A 22,728-nucleotide genomic window follows, 5' to 3' on the forward strand; every position below is an offset into this window, starting at 1 on the left:
ATGAAAAGCCCATAGTGGCTTGTACGGAATACTTTCCAATTATTAAAAAAAAAAAATCTTTAAAGATTTTCCAATGAAATAAATAAATAAATAAATAAAAAGAAGGTTGAGTATTATTATTATTATTACTATTATTAGGAATAAAAAGTATAGAATTGTAGGCTAATAGAAGAACCACTATGTGAAAAGGTGTCTTGAAGAAAGCTGGATGAAGATTATTTGAAGATATTTCATTGGGGTGGTGATGAACCTAGAAGTTGTAGTGAAAAATTCTGAAGCAGTCTGGGAGATATTTGAAGGGGATTTCAGTGCACATGAGAAAACTGCCCAACGTTTCTGGTGAAGATGCAGAAGAAAGGGTACTTTATTAGCCCAGACTATGTTAAAATGTGAGGTATAGCCTATAGCTCAATATGAGGTATCTATCATGGATGGATTATAGGCCTATTCATAGCACTTTATATGAAAATCAAGGTGTATGCATATTCACGCAGATCAAATTCATGATTTTCATGATGTTAGCAGGGAACTATAGTAGGCCTACAGTATTGTGTGAGCAGCACAGTGACATATTAGCTCATGCTCAACACCCTTAATCATATTCAAAACACCAACTAGACTTCCATTCATGTGCACATGACTCCACCTGCTGGAATATCTGAGGAAATTACATTTGCCATTTATTTGTTTGGTCAATAGGGCAACATGCCCGTACAAAATGTACCATAGTAAACAAAGCTTCTGCAAAAATACCAAAGCTACTACTAATTTTGTTACTGATGTGAACATTTAAATACATTAGTTTGGTCTTTTCAGTAATGCATTTATTGGCTACATTACAGATTGCGTCATCAAAACCGCGACAGCGGCGGCAGTTTGTGTTCATAGTGAAAGTGAAGCCGGTGAGTGAATGAAATAAACCGCTGTCATACGAAGATGGAAAGAGTTTTGTGTGAAACACATGGTGAGTACCGTACACGTTTATCAGTGTAAAGATTATTGTTGAACAGTTTTACTCTGTAAGCTGTACGTGTTAACAAGCTGTAGCTCCAGACAACGATGCATGGATGCGAATAATATAAAAAATGTATTTAGAAAAAAATGCTAATTCTTTGTGTTATTCAGGCAGTATATGCTTGTTGAAGACTGGTGTAAAGGAAGGACCGAATAAAGGCAAAAGTTTCTATGTTTGCACTGCGCGTGATGCAACGCCCTGCAACTTTTCACTGCCCACAGAGTGTGTACACACCTTTATGCATTATAATAATGTTAGCATCATTTTATTTCCCCTATATCCTTGGACACATTCACATGGGAATTATGTATCATGTGTATGGGTCAGTATGTTGCCCTGCTTTGAGGATATCATGTATGTTCTTCAGGATCCCCCCATCTCACTGCCTTCAGCATGAAGACTCCATGGTTGAACTTCAAACACTAATTTACAGTGAAAAACAGGACAAATACAAGTAAGGGTTATGCTTTATACCTATCTACTATATACCTACTGTGAGACTGAAAATTTGAAGTGTTTGGGAGGACAGATCCAGTAGAAACAAATATGAACAATGAAGAACTTGGTTTGGTCAATTGAGAGGATACATCAGTGACTTATTAAAATAGTTATTGAAATCATATGCAAAGTCAGTTGGTGTTATTTCTACAATTCTGATAATTCTATAAATGTTCCTGTTCCACTACATGAATGTGGTTACTTGGAGATGAAAGAGACTCAATCTCCTTAATTCATAAGCAAGTGTTATAGGTTTGTCTAGTCATAAATCAAAGACAACTCTTCTTTGAACATCTATGACACCAACTGAACGCATGGAGACTCGTTCTTTTGTTTTTCAAATCTCCCAAAAATACTTGTAATATAGCAGTGAAAGGAAGAGAGGGAAGGATTATGAATCCATACCATTAATAATTTATTTATTTCATAATCAGGTTGTTTTATCGCTGTATGCTTGGAAAAACTGAGGGACAGAAGTGGTGTGGGTGTGTTCCGTGGAGAGAGGTGAATTTTTTATATATATATATTTGTGTCCACAATATACTGTATAAGTAAATCAGTCTTAAGACTTTATGAATATATTTCTTGCCACAATTCAGTTGTTTTACAACCTTCTTGCAGAAAGACCCTGAGAGACGGACTGATTTGTCAGACAAAGATCTTCAATCCTTCAGCCTCACTCCAGTCAGGAACCCTTTCAAAGTCAAGACAAAACAAGACAAATCTTCAGAACACAGGAGGGATCCCGATGCTGAAAAGGATAGAGGAGAGGTTAAAGGTGAAAATAAACATGTGAACGGTGAAGATCATGGCAGTGCTAAAAAGAAAGAAGGCCGTTTCAAGACAACAGAGATAGAAGGGAATAATAAGAATGGCCCAGTTGGTCAAAGTGTCTTGGACAGAGAGGGGAAAGACTCTGGAGGTTCAGAGTCCTGGAGGAACAAGAAGCTTCCCGCTGGGATGAAGATAAAGAAGAGAGTGTCTGATGATGAGAGACCGAAGAGCACAGCGGAGGACGAGACGTGCCCTGAGAGTCCAAACTCTGTGAAGGGAAGTGTTCAAGGACCGGGTGAATCTGAGACCAGCATCAAAGTCCCGCAGGAGCAGAAGCCTACAAAAAAAACAGGCAGCTCTCCACAAAGCCCTTCAAAAAGCTCATCTGGACGTGATAAGAAACCTTCGGTAGAGAATAAAACGAAGGATGACTGCTCAAACAAGCAAAGCACTTCTAATTCAAAATCAGTTACAGATAAAACTCAAAGCCTGGAGAGCAAGAGCCAGTCACCTTCATGCTCCACATTACGGGATGTGCCGGTTTCTGAAAAGCCCTCAGCACTCAATGTTCAGAAGACAGTACCAAACCAGAGTCAGGAGAAGGACCAGAAGGGCATAGCGCGGTTCGGTGAGTGGAGTGATGAGGATGATGATGTTCAGCTGGTGTCGGTACAGCCTCCCACCCAGCAGAGTGCTCCGACTCCAGCTGCACCTGTTCAGAAAACACTCACCTCTTACCCTGGTTTCCAGCCGGCCTCTAAAGTCCAGGCTCAGTCTGAGGACCTCCACGTCCATCTCGCAGCCCAGCTCAAGCAGAAGAAGGTTACTCGCTCTTTATTGCTTTTTTTCTTAAGTACAGTTAGTATTCTGTGATAGTTACAATAATAGTGATATCATTTATATTCAATTTAACTTATGTTGCTTAACACTCACTTTTTATCCCTTTATCGGTGTTCCATCTTTTCTCAGGCCACTCTTTCAGTGGTGAATGTATCTGCTCTGCCAGATAAAGGAGAGCGTTTGAAGAGTCAGGTGAAGGAGCTGGAAGAGGCCCTGGAGTCTCTGAGCTTGACCACAGCTTCTCTGTCTGGTAAAACTGATGCTATTCATATGAGACTTGAATATGCCTCTGCTATAATGAGCATGGCTTTTATTTATATTTAAATTTAAATTTATTTTTGGTATTTTTTAGGGGTGGGATGCACTACCGTTCCAAAGTTTGGGGTCAGTAATACATAAATAAATAAATAAAAATAAATTTGAACTTTTATTCAGCAAGAATGCATTAAATAAATCAAAAGTGACAGTAAAGACATTTTTCCCTGGTTTCACAGACCAGGCTTAAGCTAGTCCCAGACTAAAATGCATGTTTGAGCTGTTTCAACTGAAAGAAACTTGCACTGACAAATCTTAAAATGTCAGTGCAATTGTTTTGTCTCAAGATGCACACCAGTTATTTTTTTAAGACACGTTTATAAAAGTTACTTAAATGCTCTAATTGAACTAAGGCCTAATCCTAGCTAAGCCCTGTCTGTGAAACCAGGCCTAAATGTTACAAAAGATTTCTGTTTCAAAGAAGTTCCTTTTGATCTTTCTATTCAACCAAGAAACCTGAAAAAAAGTATTACAGTTTCCTCAAAAATATTAAGCTGCAACTCTTTTCAACATTGATAATTATAATAAATGTTTCTTAAACACCGAATCAGCATATTAGAATGATTTCTGAAGGATCATGTGACGCTGAAGACTGGAGTAATGATGCTGAAAATTCAGCTTTGCCATCACAGGAATACATTACATAAAATATATTAAAATAGAAAACAGTTATTTTAAATAATAATACTATTTATAATATTACTGCTTTTACTGTATTTTTGATAAAAAAAAATGCAGCCTTAGTGACCATGAGTGACTTCTTTCAAAAACATTTTAAAAATCTTAAAGACCTCCAGCTTTAAACGGAAGTGTAAATGTGAGGGTGAATCAACTGTCCCAATATGATAATAAATGAAAAAGCCTCAATATAGGAATGACATTTTTGAAACCCTGATAAAAAAAAAATTTGAAAAGTGATTTAGCATAATCTTTTTATTATTATTTCTTAAACAAAAAATATATTTTACCAAAACTGATTTACAGTGTTTTTTTCAATATTTGAAAAAAATGTTTTCCTTCGCAAAATCATGTGTTATAACTAACATGCAGGGGGGTACTCGTTCTCAAGAGAACTTGATCTTGACCTTTCTATACATACTCATTGACTCCTTCTGTTACATCAGCCATAAGGTAGTCCATATTTGACTTGTTGAACATATTTCATTCTGGCCAAAGGGTATTACCTTTTTTTCTTTATAACAACTAAAGATTAGTTTAGGTTGTAAAATATAATTTTTATGCATTAATAATAATTTAGCTTTATAAACTTAATGCCCTCATACTGTGGAAAAATGGTTGAAATATAAATGAATTCATCTAATTATTTAAATGCAGAGTGTCAAGATAAAGAGGCAGAACATAAGCCCACACACAGCCTGTCCAATCCATTCAGTCGTCCTGGAGGCACCATCCTCCTGCCCACAGCTCCTGCTCCCATGCTGAAGGAATCATCTGGTGCCTCACTGGGCCTGAACCTGAGCCAAGGCTACACCCAGATGTATGGAGGTATAGCGTTTAATCTCATTCTTCTCTAGCAAATTGGTGTTTTCTGTGCCCATTTCATTAGTAAGTGTATTGATGTTCTGATTTGGCCGGTTGTCTCTTCAGTGAATCCTCAGAGCCAGGCTTTCTATGGTGGCAGGATGACTGAGAACAGACTGCTGGCTGTCCGCAATGCCACCACTGAGGTCATCGACCATCTGCACGACTCACTGGAGTCCTGCCCTACAGAAGACACAGAGGTACAGGATCCCAAAGGAATCAAGGTAAGTCAGTTCAGACTATAAATCAGTATTATTTTGTTTATCCCATTTATTCACTCTCAAACTGTTTAAAAGGTGACTGAACGCACCATAATACCATAGTCTAATTTACAGAAATATTATTATACAGCTCTATTGCTATAAAGAGATATTAAAGACCTTGTCAAATAAAATTGTTTTGTGAGTTTTTTATTTTATTTTATTTTTTAAGCTAGGAGTCATTTATACTGTACTCTTAAACATTGGCACAATTATTTTCATAATTTTTTTTTCAATTGTAGCAGATATGCACTTATGTAGATATAAAACTTACATTGTTTCTCTTTGGAGGAAACCAAATCAAAGTATTGATGATCTTGTACGTGAATTACCTTAGTAACTATGAGTATTTATTTTAAATAAACGATAGTGAGAGTTTGAAACGTGAAATTAGTTTCTAATTTTTTGTGCAATTGTTGGAATGGTTAAATAATGCTGTTATAGTAAGATGGGATATGAAAGTTACTTCACATAATTTATAGCATCTTACTAACTAAATCAGCATTATTTAACCATGACTTTGTCATGATGATCTTCACAAGGTGGAGCTGTTGCCTCATCAGAGGAAAGCTTTGGCCTGGCTGCTGTGGAGAGAGACACAGAAACCCTGCGGAGGAATTTTGGGTAATACTTATAAGAATTATAAGAATGGTTGATGTTTCAATTTAACATGTATTTTAGTGTATTTTTATTTTATTTATTCAGCCAGTCATTACTGGAAAATAAGCCCTGAGAAGATGATCAGCATCCCAATGTGATGCGGAAGGATTTTGCATCATACTGTCAGAGTTTTGCAACATTACATTATTCATTAATTTCATTTCATTTATTTATAAAGCATTTTACTACAGCACATGTAGACCCAAATTCTACAAACACGTACTAACACAAAAAATACAATAAAATATTAAACATAAAACAAGATGAACCATCTATGGTATCAGTCAAAGGGATGGTTCACCCAAAAAATAAATATTCTCTCATCAGTATTCTTCAGATAAACAAAACAAAAAAAAAATTAGGAAAACAATCAATTTCTGTGAATCCATGTAATGCCACTGAATGGCTTCTGCTCATATGACGCTTAAAAAAACCACACACATCGATCATGACAGTAATCCAGATGACTTCAATGGATGAATCAGTGTCTTCTGAAGCAAAATGATAGGCGTGTGTAAGAACAGTAATTTTTCTAACTTGAACTATAAATCAATGCTTCCAGTGTACTGTCATACGAGCGATCACGAGAGGGACTGAAGAAAGAAAGGCATATACATCAGGGATGGCATGAGGAGTAAATGAAGAGAGAATTCTCATTTTTGGGTGAACTATCCCTTTAAAAACACTCACACACACACACACACACACACACACACACACACACACACTAGTCCTACTCCTTAAAAGAAAAAAAAGAATTTGTTTACACAAACTTTAAAACTACTGACAGATGCAAGCCTCAGACCCACAATGGAAAAAAACTTGATCTCCTTTAAGTTTTAAATACATCTGTGAAATAATAAGTTTGTTGATGTCAGCGATCTAGACTAGGCGAAGAGTAATGAGCTCAGAAATAAATGCAGGAGCCATTCCATGCACTGCTTTAAAAACACACAGCAGGACCTTGTATTTTATCCTGCACTCAACCAGCAGCCACCCGAGTGAGGCCAAAATAGGAGAGATATCATTAAACGTGAAATAGAGGCCTGGTAGGACCCCACATAAAGAATTGTACATATACATGTGTATATATAAATCAAGCCCAGAGGCAGCATATACATATTATATGTCAAATAAATGAGTGGAAATGGTCACTAAATATTGATTTTAGTTAAAAAAAAAAAAAAAACATGATTATGTGAAAATAAAAGTACTGCTTATATGAGAAATGCAACAACAAAAGCTATGTAGCAAAAGGGTTGCCTGAGTTTTAGTGGTATTTGATCATGGAATGATGCGATTGACCAATAACAAACCAGTATTCTGGAGAGCTGAGCAATAATCTATCATAATGCAGGAAAACTCTTGAAGCCTAATATTAAACTACAGCCAGTTCTGTTTACAGTCTGCATAAAGACACTTTTTCACCATGAAATCAATTCATTTCATTTCCATAGTTCTCAGAGGTAGGAGTAAATATGATTTTTCTTTTCCAATTTGCTTCAGTAGCACAATAATATATCCATGACAATGTTTCCATAACTTTCTCAAAGTGGCAAAAAAATAGAAATGTGAATTATATCAGTCAGAAAAGAGAGAGAATTTACTGTCACTCCCTCAGCTTTTTTGTATTTTAACAAATTATAGTGTTACAAATGTATATCAATTAAAAAGATTTAGATTTATGATGCTAATAATTGTGGAAATGTCAAAACAGTCTGTGAAAAGGTTTCATTGAACTTGTTAATGTTATTATTATTTTTTTTTTTTTTTCTCAAGCTGATGACATGGGCCTGGGAAAGACCCTCACAATGATCTCCCTCATTCTGTCTCAGAAGAAGAAGGATGAAAAACTGGAGGAATGGATTTCTAAAAATGGTATCCATCAATGATTAATAGCTCAAACCCTTAGATGTTCAATTTGTCTGTGTGTGATTTTGTGTGTGTGTGTGTTTTATTTGATTTGGGCTTTCTGCCATGCCTGCTATTCTCAAAGCTGTTGTATACTCTAACAGATGCAGAATTGTATGTATCTTAATTACAGATTCCACCATAGTGGCTTCTCAGGGGACGTTGATCATCTGTCCTGCTTCTCTGGTGCATCACTGGAAGAACGAGATTGACAAGCGTGTAAAGAGTAGTCGCCTCAGTGTGTATTTGTACCATGGCCCCAACCGACAGAGGAGTTCAAGCATGTAGGCCACGCACTTACATACACACCAGCAGCAGAAGGATCATATACACACATATCTTTGAAGCATTTAGCAAATCATACATATTGCATGTTGAAACTCGCATGCATGTACATTCAGTAGTTCCAAAAATGACTTGGACACTTTTAAAATTGCTATTACATGAAATACAAAATATCAAACCATGTGACAATTATTTACTCAATAGGTCCACAAAATGCACAGTTGTTGAAGTCTGCTCCCCTCAGGGTTTTGCTACATTTATTTAAAAATAAGTCCCACTGGGTTATTGGTATTGGTTATTTGATTTATTTTTTTAATTTTTATTTTTTCTCAAACAACATTTATACATTTTTAAGTGTCCAAATACTTGTTTGGTCACTGTGCAATCAGCCTCAATCAGCTCTCATAAGTTCTATTTCCTGTTGTCTTTTTTTGTCGCACTTTTTTCTTTTGCTCGTTCTTTATCTTAATCTCTCTTCCTGTCTTGCCGTTCTGTGTCTCCACCAGCCTTGCTGAGCATGATGTGGTGATCACTACGTACAGTCTGGTCTCTAAGGAGATCCCTGTGCAGAAGGAGGATGCGGATAAGCCCTCTCGGGACTCTGATCATGTGGTATGAATAGAGACCACAACATTTAAATGATTAATTAGATTGGCTGAGATGTTTGAGGGCCTGGACCTGTTAGTTTTGTTGTCCCAGTACCAAAAGTTGCTTTAAGTAGCTATTTCTTCTGGTTGTAGGCCTCAGACCTGCCTCCACTTTTACGTGTTGCCTGGGCACGTGTGATTCTCGATGAGGCTCATAACATTAAGAACCCTAAGGTCCAGACATCCATGGCGGTGTGTAAACTGCGGGCCCGATCCCGCTGGGCTGTCACTGGAACCCCTATTCAGAACAACCTGCTGGATATGTATTCACTGCTCAAGTACGGTTTTGGCTCTTTCTTGCTACATTTCGAGACATATCCCAGGACTTTGTTCAGACAGGCAGCAAAAATATGTAGGCATAAGATGGCAAAAAGAAAAAAATTGTTTCAACATATTTACCCCATATGTTGTTTGAAATCTGATCAAATCTGATAGTTTGTTTTTTGGGAGACAGTTTTATCCAAAGAGACTAAGCTATACATTTCATCAGTTCATTCAATTCCTCTGATGTCTAACACCTGATCTCGGCTTTGCTGGCGTCATACTCTATTGTTCGAGTTGAGGAATATAGTGCATCTCAATCTGATCAGTCATATCTGATTTTAAGTAGATTTTTCCATAGTTCAAATCAGGACACAACATGTATGTAAGGTTACACACCGTGCTCAACAGTGTTTACAGCTGTGTCTGAATACACACATTTTTACTGTTTCCTCATATGGAGATTTGACATTGAATGAATGAATGAATGATTGATTGAATAAATGAGGCATTTGAATGATAGACATTGACTATGAAGTAAATAGAGAATTAGTGAACAATTTTGGGCAGAGCATGACTTATACCTTAGTCATAATCTATGTCTGTCACAACCAGACTGTGAGCCATCCAGCTCTTTAACCTTATCCGAACACAACAAGAGTGAATTAAAAACACAATTATCTCCTGGTTTCAAATGGAGATAAATTGTGTATTATGTTGTATATTTGTATATAAAGGGATAGTTATATATACATAAAAAAAAAGGAAAAAGATCATGCCCAGAGGCAGCATATACATATTATACTTGTTAAATAAATCAGTGGAAATGGTCACTAAATATTTTTTTTAATTATTATTATTATTATGTGAAAATAAAAAATACAGCTAAAATGAGAAAAACACAATTATCAAAGCTATGTAGCAAAATGGTTGCCTTTTTGGGTTGCCTGGGGTAAGTTTTAGTGGTAATCAAACATTTTTTTTTTCGCCTTATGCCTACACATCTTTCCTGCCTGTCAGAGCATGCTGGACAATGAGACACAATATGTGACCCTCGATCTCAAAACCAGTCATAAGTTGCATGGGTAAATTTGTGGCAATAGCCAACAATACATTGTATGGGTCAAAATTATCGAATTTTTTTTTTTTTTGCACCCTCAGATTCCAGATTTTCACATAGTTGTATCTCGGTCAAATATTGCCCTATCATAACAAACCATACATCAATGGACAGCTTATTTATTCAACTTTCAGATGATGTATACATCTCAATTTCAGAAAAGTGACTCATGTGACTGGTTTTGTGGTCCAGGGTCACATATATGCATGAACATTTTAAACATTCAGTTAAACCTGACATCAACATGCGTTTTGTATCATTCCAATCCATCTCTTGTATGATCAGAGAGAAATCCGATCTCACTTACCTTCACAAAATGAAAGTCATCACTTGCATATTAAATAAGTTAATTGTTAACTGAAACATTTAATTTCTCATGTTCTATTTCTTTATAAACCCCTCAGTAAAGGATTGGATTGGAAGTGAAGAAAAGAGGAGATCGTTTGTAAAATTCTCTCTTTGGGAGAGTAATGAGAGAAACAAGATCCCAAGTGTTATCCAGTGAAATAATTCGTAAATAATCTTTTTTTTTTTGTTATTATTGTTGATTCAGTCGAGTGAGTGAATAACAAGAGCTGAATATCTGTTGGACCAGATTCTGCAGTAATACTACTTTAACTGCTGTTGTTTTTGCACATGCTGTGCAGGTTTCTGAGATGCTCTCCTTTTGATGAGTTTAAGCTGTGGAAGTCTCAAGTGGATAATGGCTCAAAGAGAGGAGGAGAGAGACTGAACATCCTCACCAGAGCACTGCTGCTTCGCAGGACCAAAGACCAGCTGGACTCTTCTGGAAAACCACTGGTAAACACACACACAATGTGTAATTTCCATAGTCTTAAAATTAATATAAACCTCAGGCTTTGAAAAGCTTTATTAAGGACATTTTAAATTGTGGTTTCCTTACCTGAAAATGAATAAAATCTTAAAATGTCTTGGAAATTTCTATAGTGAGCATATATATATATATTATTATTATTTATTTTTTTTATTTTTTTTATTTTTTTGTTATGCTCAGACTATTTAGTAAACTAGAAATTGTTCTTTGTGAGTGTAATCTTAAGTGATCCGTTATCACAAATGACAAAAAAAGAGGTACTATACGGTTATCCGGACCACATGTGATGACCTACCCCAACCCCGCCCCTAAACCTACCCGTCATTGGGGTTACGACCAACCAAGAGCGGTTGTGGTCACGTGTGGTCAGGTGTGGTCCGGATAACCGTATAGTACCAAAAAAGATTATGCAGATTTATTGGTTACCTGAAGGAATCTTGTAATGTTTGTGCCTCTGTTTCAGGTTTCTCTGCCTGATCGGACCTGCGAGGTTCACAGGCTGAAGCTGTCTGAAGATGAGCAGGCTGTATATGATGTTGTGTTTGCACAATCCAGGTATACCATGTCACTGAACCCCAGTTTTTATGCATATTCAGTACATTTCTTGATATTTTGCATATTGTGCATGGTGTCTCATAAGGACATTGGCTTGTCTTCTTCCTCCCCAGGTCCACACTTCAAAACTATCTTAAAAGACATGAAGGAGGAAACACTAAAAAGGCAGACAATAGTAATCCTTTTGAGAAAGGCAAGCAGTCTCTATCATAACATGCTCTTAGCTAAGGACTGAGTATTAGCAAGTGTTTATTCTGTTGTTATTAAGTCTTATGTTTTCAGTCTTAAGCTTCAGTTACATATTCCAAAATTGGGAGTTTAAATACGATGAGGTTTAACCATTGACTCGCTAAATTGTTAATGGCTTGTTCACCTGGGTGGTTGTACACATGTGAGTGGTCATGGAGAGGTGTGTATGCACAGTTAATACAATGGGAAAAAACAAAGGCACTTTGTCTTATTTATCTTCTCTTTTCATATTTGTAACGTGATGGACAATAGAAACTGTTTTATGTAGATTTATTGGCATTATTATAGTTTCCCTGTAATGATTGTGCTTGTGTCTCAGTTGCACGGGAGTTTGGGATGTCTCAGCAGGACTCGCTGTCTTCCTCCCAGCAGCCTCAGGCCTCCAGCACCATCCACATCCTGTCACTGCTGCTGCGTCTCAGGCAGTGCTGCTGCCACCTGTCTCTGCTCAAGAAGGTGATGTTCCCTCACTGTCTCACACACACTTATTCTCTTGTTCACATACTGATGTGTGTTTTTCCAGACTCTAGATCAGACAGAGCTGCAGGGGGATGGTGTTGCTCTGTCTCTAGAAGAGCAGCTGTGTGCTCTGTCTCTCTCTGAGCCTTCAGGCTCTGACCCGAAAGACACCGTCTCTCTCAATGGCACTCGATTCTCCTCTGAGCTCTTCCTGGACACTCGTGAAAGCACTAAGGTGAACATCCTCTGCTGTACCCTGTTGTGTCTAATGTATCTGCGGTATATAAGCTTCTATTGTATTTTGTTATAAAATATTTATATTTATATTTTTTATTTATTTCAGATTTCAGCCATTCTGACAGAATTAAAAGAAATTAGAAAGAAAGATCAAAAAAGGTATGTCAACTGCACTTTCAGTTTAGATGGCAGTGCTGTAGGTACCTGGCTAAATATTTCTTACCATCCATTATAAATATTTTTGACAATTTAATTTATTGTTTTTTCTTTGCATATTTGTGACACATATCATTGTGTCAAATTCAAACAAGTCTCCATGTCTTGATAAAACTGCATTAAAAATTAAGAAACTGTATTATAATTTATAACTTATAATTGTTTTCTCATTTTGGTGGCTTCCTTTGAGAAATATTCAGGTTTTTCTTTAGGGAATTATCATGGGGGTTTTTTTGTTGATTTTTTTTAAGTAATGGAAAATGATGTAGTAAATATACATTTGGACACGTAAAAATGTATGAATGGGTATATAGTTTGTTCTGCTGTGTATAGTAAAACTGCTAGCCAGCATAACGACAGTCCTTTGTACACTAAACATAAAATTGCCATTTATTTATTCAAATGATGGGTATCTGACATACAAATTGAAATCTGCCAAAAGGTGGAAAGGTCTTGGTAATTTGTCAAGGAATGAACTGAATATTTCACAGTCTAGAGGGTCAGATCATTTGACTTTTTGACTTTTACTTGCATTTGGTACTTGATGAGTGTTCATTGTGGATTGGCAGTGTGATTGTGTCTCAGTGGACCAGCATGCTGCACATTGTTGCTGTTCACTTGAAGAAAATGTGTCTGACGTTTGCGGTAATCGATGGCACCGTCAATCCCAAACGCAGAATGGACCTAGTGGAGGAGTTCAACACTAACCCTAAAGGACCACAGGCATGAAATCACATATAGAGGCATTAATAAGAGAGGGTTTAATATTGAGAGGGTTTAATAAGACAAACATTTATTTGATGGAAATGAAGAAGACTTCTGCTCATTGCAGGTGATGCTGGTGTCTCTGTGTGCTGGAGGTGTGGGGATCAATCTGATTGGAGGGAATCATCTGTTCCTCATCGACATGCATTGGTGAGCCACTTCATAAGTCCTCAAATTTTTAACGATGCTTAATGTCAATTTTTACATTAAAAATAGATCACGTGAATACCTCCAACTGCTTGTTTGAATTCTTGAATATTGGGAGGTCAGTCAGTTACCAGGTGCTAAACTATTACCAAATAAAATCAACATTAAAACACAAACAGCTGCTTTGGTTCATACTGCAAGTTATACCAACTTGAAGTATGAACCGAAGCAGTTGTGTTTGTCTTTTAATGTTGATTTTGACAAACACAACTGCTTCGGTTCATACTGCAAGTTGGTATGCTTTGAAGAGACTAGATGGACATGTAAATCAACTGGGCTTTCATTCACAGGAACCCAGCACTAGAGGACCAGGCCTGTGATCGGATCTATAGGGTGGGACAATGCCGGGATGTTACAATTCACAGGTGAGGGATTGATGTTGCTTTTGTTCAGTAAAAAACATTTGAAATTACACAGTAATATTGCAATTAGTAGTTTTCTGTTGTGCAAGCAAATCAGCTCGCAAGCAGCTGATGGAAATCTGCACAACAGTGACATGTAGCCTGACTTTTTGACTTACAGTTCATCTTTCAGCAACATGTAACACCATCAACTACAGGTCAGGGGCAGAAAATGGTTTATAAGGCATAGCCTAGCATTTAGAAAAATAATTGGACCAATGTGTTGCTTTTGTTTGGCTGTACAGAAAACAGAAGAAATGAAGGAAAATTGAACTGAAACTGAATTTTCCATCCAAAAGTCATGAGCTTGGTTATATCACTGAGTTAACTGAATAGTTATGCACCTTAAGATTGAATTAAACTCTTTCAAATATTTGACTTCACTGCCAGTTTTCTGACAATCGGTCAGTGAATAGTTTGTGGGTGGTCCGTGAGTGTTCTCCCTGAAGCTTAACTAAAAAAAATATATATAAAATTATATATTTATATATATTATGTCTTCCGTTTACAGTCATTTTCCAATTCTAAAAACTTACTTTACACTGTATATTATCTGTTAGTGGATAGTACCATGTGGTTCCATCTACCCACAGGTTTGTGTGTGACGGTACAGTGGAAGACAAGATCTCTTCACTACAGGAGAAGAAGAAGGAGTTGGCTCAGAAAGTCTTGTCTGGAACTGGATCCTCATTCACTAAACTGTCTCTGGCAGATCTCAGGGTCATCTTTGGTGTATGATGTGCGTTTTTATTTCAGAAAGTAAATATTAATCTAACATCATTTTATCTACTTTTGTTTTTGTCATGAAAGCAAAGACTTTATATTAAAATGCTGCATGTTTAAATTGAATAAATTTAAGGAATGTCACTCTTTTTTAATTGTTCCTCAGCTGTAATATAAAAGGTCTAAAGCATATGAAATACGAGATTTGATTTAAGAAATAGTGACTCCCCTTAAAAAGTTAAAGGCACCTATTGGTGTTCAATTATTTGTTTCTATTATATATTATTTTATATGTCTATAAATTATATTGTATGTGTGTCAATTTTATTTATCTATATTTTAGAGAGTTCCCTGGGCATTGAAATGCTTGTGACTCTGACAGTGCAGGAAATTGTGTAGACAGAGAGACTGAGTGTCAGCAGACGTTTACTTTGTAAACAAATATCATTTTTTATTCTGCAAACAGTGAAGTGAAGCTCAGCGTCAGCAAATGTACAGTAAGCAGCAAAAAGTACACCACAAGATGTAAAATAACACTGCATACAGTAAAAAGAAGATGAGCATATAGTGACAGTATGTAGATTAATAAATGCCATTTAGTTTGGCTCAAAGTTATTAAAGTTAACAAACAGGTTCATTTTATTTGTTAGTTGCACTGCATGAAAGCTTGCATTTCCTGACTGTTGTTCTATAAACAAAGTTTCGAACATTTCTAACGTCTTGAGAAAATTGCCATCCTGCTCAACTTAAGATGACCTACCAGTGGTTCAGAACGAAAGCTTAAATGAAACATGAAAAATTAAACATGAGTCACACATCTTTTCAGGCAGAAAAAAAAAAAAAAATACTAATGATGTTTTATTAACAAAGTTCGGGAGGAGCACGTTCAGATAATTAACACAAGTGGAGAGCACCCAGCAATCAACGCCAAATACGCATTAAACTTTACCCCCTCAAATTGTATGTAAGTGTGAACTTGTGAATTGGTATGAGGTCCTACACTGTAATAGAGTGCAACAATGCAAATACATTTTTTTTAAAGTTATCATTACCTAAGGGATAATCGATGGTTAGGTGTGCTTTAAATGATTTAATAAATGCATGACATGGATGCAAAGAACCGCTGGATGTAGAGTTCGTTTAAATTGTTGAATCTGTGCTGAAATCACACTTGTACTACTTTGCGACCCTCTCTTGATTCTCCTTCTGATTTGCTGGAAGAGGTGGGTTGTTTAGCTGAAGAAGGTTCGCTGAGATCTTCTTCAATTATTACGTCAATCAGTTCGTTAGACAAGTTAGTCCAATTAAAACTATTCCCATTTGTGCAATTTTTAAAAACTTTTTCACATTTCTTCGTAGCACTTATTTTTACCCTCTTTTGCATTTCCTCCTCTGCAGATGTTATTGTCTCCTCTTCATATACATCTTCAAATAGAGACTTGTAGGGTGTTTTACAAAGCTGAATAATCATGGACACCAACAACCAAATTATTGGTACGCCAAAGAGAATTGACAAGCCGATTATCTGTGGACAAAACATCAGCATGTTTTAGAATGAACAATTTATAATAACAGAAAAGACCAGGGTTAGTCTGTATCTTAATAAGGTTTTGAATCAAGTCTAATTATGCAAATGTATTTTTTCTCTAACAATGCTTTTGTGGCTCAAAACCTTCTTAAATTAGATTAGTCCTCCAAACTAAAATGCATTCCATGATACATGGAAACAAGGTTGAACTATAAGTAACTGAAAGGATGAACTGTAAAAAGTGCAATTTAATACAATACATTTTCATTTCTCTTAGCTAAAACAATAAAGAAATGTAATAAAATTTGCATATACTATTTTAAGAATTATTTTATGTTTTAAGAAAGTGCTTATACATATATGTATATGTTACGTGGGCTCAGGGTGGGTTGCACCAATAAGGATTAGCCTAAATTAAGAAAAGTTTAGATCTGGGTTTTATATGAGACGCTGCATCCCTTTGCCATGCTTCCAGTATTCCTGCACACATTTCCTTCAGACAAGAAGTGGATAGTGTATTTCCAAAGTACCCTTTTATACTCACGGTCACACCAGTAGTGACATCATAGGCTACCGCCTGCCTATGCCAAGTTCATTGTTGTGTTTAGACTAGTCATGCCAGAGGAATCCCCTGCCAGAGACAATCTGCCGGCTAATTTTTCATTTTTATTCGTAATAAACACCTCTCTGAGAACTGGCGACACACCCACTGTTTCTGTCTTTATTCAATCAGCCACATATTTTAAATGTAGGTGAACTTTATTTTATTTAAACCTCCTCACCTGTAAGTTTAAACTTAATCCCAATTAAAATGTACAGGTGCTGGTCATAAAATTAGAATATCATGAAAAAGTTGATTTATTTCAGTAATTCCGTTAAAAAAGTGAAACTTGTATATTATATAGACTCATTACATGCAAAGTGAGATATCTCAAGCCTTTATTTGTTATAATTTTGATGATTATGGCTTACAGCTTATGAAAACCACAAAATCAAAATCTCAGAAAATTAGAATATTACATGAAATCACACAGTAATTACACAGTGATACCATGGCCATTGAACCAGGTTTTGGTTCTTTTGGCAGTGTGGGCAGGTGTAAATCCTGCTGGAAAATGAAGGAAGCATGAAGTGCTCTGAAAATGTCCTGGTAGACGGCTGTGTTGACTCTGGATTTAATAAAGCACAGTGGACCAAAGTCCTCTTTTCTGATGAGAGCAAATTTAGCATCTCATTTGGAAACCAAGGTCCCAGAGTCTGGAGGAAGAATGGAGAGGCACACAATCCAAGATGCTTGAAGTCCAGTGTGAAGTTTCCACAGTCTGTGTTGGTTTGGGGAGCCATGTCATCGGCTGGTGTTGGTCCACTGTGCTGTCCACTCAATGCAGCCGTCTACCAGGACATTTTCAGAGCACTTCATGCTTCCTTCAGCAGACAAGCTTTATGGAGATGCTTCCATCATTTTCCAGCAGGATTTGCACCGGCCCACACTGCCAAAAGAACCAAAACCTGGTTCAATGGCCATGGTATCACTGTGTAATTACTGTGTGATTTCATGTAATATTCTAATTTTCTGAGATTTTGATTTTGTGGTTTTCACAAGCTGTAAGCCATAATCATCAAAATTATAACAAATAAAGGCTTGAGATATCTCACTTTGCATGTAATGAGTCTATATAATGTACAAGTTTCACTTTTTTAACGGAATTACTGAAATAAATCAACTTTTTGATGATATTCTAATTATATGACCAGCACCTGTACATCTGAGTTTAAAGTTATGGAGCAATGGGATTAAAGTGAAACTGTCTTAAATATAAATGAAATCCAGGATCAAAATTATGTTTTAAATGTAAAGCCTGACAAACCTGCTTATTTTAAACAAGGTATAAAATGTGGTGCAACAGAATTATTAGACAAAACTTGAATATAGTTTTAAGATGAGCTAATCCTTATTTGTGGATCCACCGCCACCTGTCTTTCATTCTAAATATTCACATAAATCTAACTTTATTTTAAAGTCAAATCAGAAAAGAATTCTTATAGTAAAACTTTTTTTTTTCTGAGATATATTCCACAACTATTGGCACCCCTTCATTTAATAAATTGTGCAACTGCAACCTCTCTTTGCCAAGATAACCGCTCTGGATCTTTTCCTAAATGCGTAATAAGATTGATAAAAAATATGGCAAGAGATCTGAGACCATTCCTCCATACAGACTCTTTCCAGATCCTTCAGAGGTCCAAGCTTCTGGACTCATTACTTCAGCTCATCCCACAGGGATGGGTTTGGCTAAGGGGACTGCTATGTCCATTGCAAAACCTTCATTATGTGGTCAGTGAACTGTTCTGTTGTTTATTTTGAGACGCTCTGTTGTTTATTTTTGCTTTGGATCATTATCGTGCTGGAAGATCCAACCACGACCCAGTTTAAGCTTCCTGACAGGGTCAGTCAGGTGTTTAGGATTCCATGTCTTCTGACAAGTTGCCCAGGATCTTTGGAAGAAAATTAGCCCCACAGAATTAAAGGATACAAGTGGGAATTAAGTACTTTTCTGCATGGTTATGTTTCTGTCTATGCCAAACCCACCTCTGGTTTTCCAGAAAAGCTTTATTTTGGTCTCATCTGACCATAAAACCCAGTTCCACTGAAAGTTCCAGTAACACCTGGCAAACTAGGTGCATCATCAGATGCTGTTTGATGTCACCAAAAGCTTTTTTATTGCAAACTTCCCAACTGGTTATATAGGTTCATGGTTATATATGTGAGGTCTGATCATAGTTTTGGAGACTTTCTGACCCCAATACCAAACTAGCATCTGCCTTCTGCAATTCTCCAACTTTGATCCTTACAGTTTGTATGGCACTTCAAACCATCCTCCTCAGTGTGTCGGGAGCCAATAGACACATGCCCTTCTCCAGGTTGTTACCATCTCCAGTTCTTGATAGTTCAAGAAACTTCTTAATAGTTGCCCAGATAGTGGATATTATTCTTATAACAATTAAACTATTATCATTACACATCATTAGGCTACTGTGTTTTCAGGTCTTTCCCATAGTGTCACTTCATATTTGAGGTGAACTTAAAAACATACCATATGAATGGGGATATAATAAAAAATAAAAATTTACTCATTATAATTTGTAGGGGTACCAGTAATTTTGGCACAGATATTTTGGAGAAAAATTATTTAATTTTTTTTTCCATATTTATATTTTGTGTAAATTAACTTTAATTAAAGGTTAGATGTTTGTGAATATTTTGAATGAAAGACCAAGAGGAGAAATACCAAAAACATATTTTCAGTCAGTTCTGCTCATTTTTACCAAGGTTTATCAAGCCTATATAAACCCTGGTGTTAAATGTGACAAAGAAGTCTAATATATTTTAAATAGGCAAAATGTTCTTCAGAAAATGTGTTCTTTGTTTATTTATTTTTATTAATCCTATTAGTGTGGACAGAATCGTAATATTCGTAATGTTAAATATTAAAAACAAAGTATATTGTTATGTAAAATAAAACAACATTTCCCTCTATTGTATGGGAAAACATCATTATAATTAAAGTTAATGTATAGCATTCGTATAATCACATGGTTAATGTAGCCTACCTGTGATAGAGATTGATAATGTCTAAGGCTCTTGGACTCCTCAGCAGTAAGTTTGTCCGTCTTTTTACAAGGAATTTGGTCGTACCACTCCGTAATGTTTTCATTTGTTAGGGTCCAGCAAACCAAAGCGTCTCCATCAATCAAAATCGTTATGATCCAAAATGAAGAAAGAAACATGTTTCTAAAAACATGTTTACATAAAACCCTACGGCATGCCCAGGAACAGCTGGAGCGAGATTGGGGTGTACCACCGGTGCTGGAATCACGGCGTGAAGGTTCACCGTGCGGAGAGTCATCAGATTTGGGTACACCGGAGCTCGATCCATCAGAGCTGGATTCACGTTTTTTTGAACAACACAGTGCGCACATTATTGTAAACGTTTTAGCAGGTAATGTCAGTATTATCATAAGTCCGAAAAATGGAAGGAAAAAATATAATATACAGAACGCCTGGTTGTTATAAGTATTACATGGGCATTGAAAGTCCATTTTAAAAGTGAACTGAAATACAAGAAATAGAAAAGCAATTGCAAATGCACTGGTAGGAGCGAGCAGATTCTTCAGTAATTTGGATTCAATCGCTGGATGTTCTGGATGTAGGCCTACCATGTTTACAGATCTCTCAGACACATTTGGAGTAGTATGGGTTCATACAGTAGTTAAAAGGTAGGCTACTCTATCCTCCCCTTAATGTACAGCACTACAGCAGATAGGCTGCATGAGTTTGGTGTGTGTGTGTGTGTGTGTGTGTGTGTGTTTCAAAACACATCAGCACCCATCAATACTGTTCTACTATACGTTAAGCCAGGGGAGCCTTGATTTCTTTTATGCTACATTTCACAGTTTATAGTATTTTGAAGCATACAAAACTATCAAATATAAAACCAAGTAGATTGTTTAAACACATGAACCACCCACAACCTGATCACTGACCATCTGTGATCAAAACTCAGGCAATTGGTTATAAAGTGGGGTTCATTTGGTTGCATTTTATTTACAGTTTAATATAATTGATTAACTATACCTATCCTGAATGGGAATATTAACAAGAATATTAATCCCTCTTTGACTCTTTCATCTTTAACTTCTTGCAGGTGAGCATATTTTCTCATAGACACACAGGAACTTCCACCCCCTCTCATTTGTGTTGCAAATGTATTGATGCCACCCGAGATACAAGCCTTTTACTCATATGGAAAGCCACAGTTATGCTGTGATGTATTGTATTATGCACACATTTGGTAAGTGGTGCATAATACAATACATCACGTTATACAAACATTCAGCATTAAATACTTGACTGTTCAATTTTAGATTATTTAAGGTTATGCAAATAGAAGAGATTCAGTGCACATATAAGCTTATAAACCTCATTAGTGTGCAGTATTATGTGTATATTACATTTTATAGTTAAAATTACTATTGCTCATTGTCTGTTATTTTAAAATATTAACCCATGATTATGGTCATGATTATCCATTCCTGTTCCCCATGTACATTCCTGTCAAATTTCCGCTGATGTTATGCCTTAGAAAAGGATTTTTTTTTTTTTTTTTTCATGATTAGAAACTTCTTATAACGTCTTAAACTTATCATTTACCCGTCAACATTTTAAAACAATGGTCTCGGATTTAAAAGGTCCCAACACCGATTTACTTCTGTTAATGCTTCTGAACATTTGAGTTTGTTAATGTTTTTTTACACAACACTTTAGTTTATTCATAACAGGGACAATCCTTCTTAGTATCTGAAGTCGGATGCTAAAGTCTTTTTTTGCGATATAGCTGTAGCAAAGCACATCAGATATTTCAGTTTTTTTTTTTTCAAGTTCAGTCAGGTTAAACCTGACTTCCCCCAATTGACTACAACTGACATGAATTCTCATGCACAAGCTGAAGCCATAAACACCAAGCAGAGTGCCAAACGTGAGCTGCAGCAAAGGGCTTGAGCATACAGTCCCATGTGGTTAGAAACAGACCTAACCCACATCGTTTCGCACAAAGATAACAGTTGAGATGATGAGTTTAGGTGAACTACATGTTTGCATTTAACAGCCAGAGTAAAAAAAAAAAAAAAAAGTTCTCACGGTTATCTAAATATCAGTACTTACACCAGCATGTTAAAATCCATACAGTGACTTAAATTGAAGTGCATTAATGTATTATACATCTTGAATGATGCTGTTATTTTTAATCTGAACAGCTTTATTAGATACTTTTATGATTATTAAAGTGATATCAGGTCAATAATTTCAATAATTTAATTCATACACTTTTTATTATTTAAAGATATGTAAAAGGTCAACGAAGCACATATATCAATTGCCATTTTTCTGTATATTGTTAATGTTATTGTCTGCTGTTAGGTAAACTTGATATCAGATTAAGCTATTGATATAAATATTGATATAATAGCCTTTGTAAAGTTCCTGGTTAAAAAAATACACCTGTGACTTTTTGCAGGTGAGGACTTTGACGTGGACAGGCAGACAGCATCAAAGGTGAGAGGAAGCAGCATAAAATAAAGGAACTTCAGTATAGCAATGGCTAGAAAAAAGTTACACACAATTCATTTTTAATGAGAAGGCACGATTCCTTAAAACTGCCATGAACCTCAACAACTTTCACCAAAACTTTACTTTTAATAAAATCATATATCTTGTTGGACATAAGTTTACAGCATAATTCAGAACAGCGCACTATAAAGGTATGTCAGAAATAGCAAGAGTAGGCTATGCTAGCATGCTGGGTCTCTGCAAAATGGAACAGGCTGTGCAAATGTGAAGGTGTGTCTGGAATTATGGCAAGTTATCA

The 22,728-nt window shown here is 36.2% G+C and overlaps 1 protein-coding gene across 2 annotated transcripts; it reads left to right on the forward strand.

The window, feature by feature from the left end:
- Nucleotides 1-842: 842 nt before the first annotated feature.
- ttf2 (transcription termination factor, RNA polymerase II) lies at nucleotides 843-15,021 on the forward strand. Of its 2 annotated transcripts, XM_079882072.1 has the most exons (23): nucleotides 843-964; nucleotides 1,126-1,237; nucleotides 1,383-1,469; nucleotides 1,948-2,017; nucleotides 2,135-3,109; nucleotides 3,257-3,377; nucleotides 4,778-4,948; nucleotides 5,051-5,208; nucleotides 5,787-5,868; nucleotides 7,684-7,782; nucleotides 7,949-8,099; nucleotides 8,607-8,712; nucleotides 8,841-9,025; nucleotides 10,776-10,929; nucleotides 11,427-11,518; nucleotides 11,632-11,711; nucleotides 12,087-12,223; nucleotides 12,291-12,461; nucleotides 12,570-12,622; nucleotides 13,249-13,402; nucleotides 13,512-13,594; nucleotides 13,942-14,016; nucleotides 14,646-15,021. In XM_079882072.1, exons 1-23 carry the CDS (start codon nucleotides 937-939, stop codon nucleotides 14,788-14,790), a joined length of 3,489 nt encoding a protein of 1,162 aa, XP_079738198.1. In that variant the 5' UTR covers nucleotides 843-936; the 3' UTR covers nucleotides 14,791-15,021. The 2 variants fall into 2 exon arrangements, with proteins under 2 accessions (XP_079738198.1, XP_079738199.1); XM_079882073.1 differs by lacking the exon at nucleotides 1,126-1,237 and having other exon boundaries at nucleotides 923-964.
- The last annotated feature ends 7,707 nt before the right edge of the window (nucleotides 15,022-22,728 follow it).

This window comes from Squalius cephalus (assembly GCF_949319135.1).
Source record: "Squalius cephalus genome assembly, chromosome: 9".
In the NCBI taxonomy this organism is placed as follows: Eukaryota; Metazoa; Chordata; class Actinopteri; order Cypriniformes; family Leuciscidae; genus Squalius; species Squalius cephalus.

Bases quoted from the DNA above. Each gene is read 5' to 3' on its own strand.
- ttf2 (XM_079882072.1), top strand. From the start codon at position 937: ATGGAAAGAGTTTTGTGTGAAACACATG. The intron at 8,100-8,606 runs GTAGGCCACGCA...TGTCTCCACCAG, and splicing joins CGACAGAGGAGTTCAAGCAT to CCTTGCTGAGCATGATGTGG. The intron at 12,462-12,569 runs GTGAACATCCTC...TATTTATTTCAG, and splicing joins ACACTCGTGAAAGCACTAAG to ATTTCAGCCATTCTGACAGA.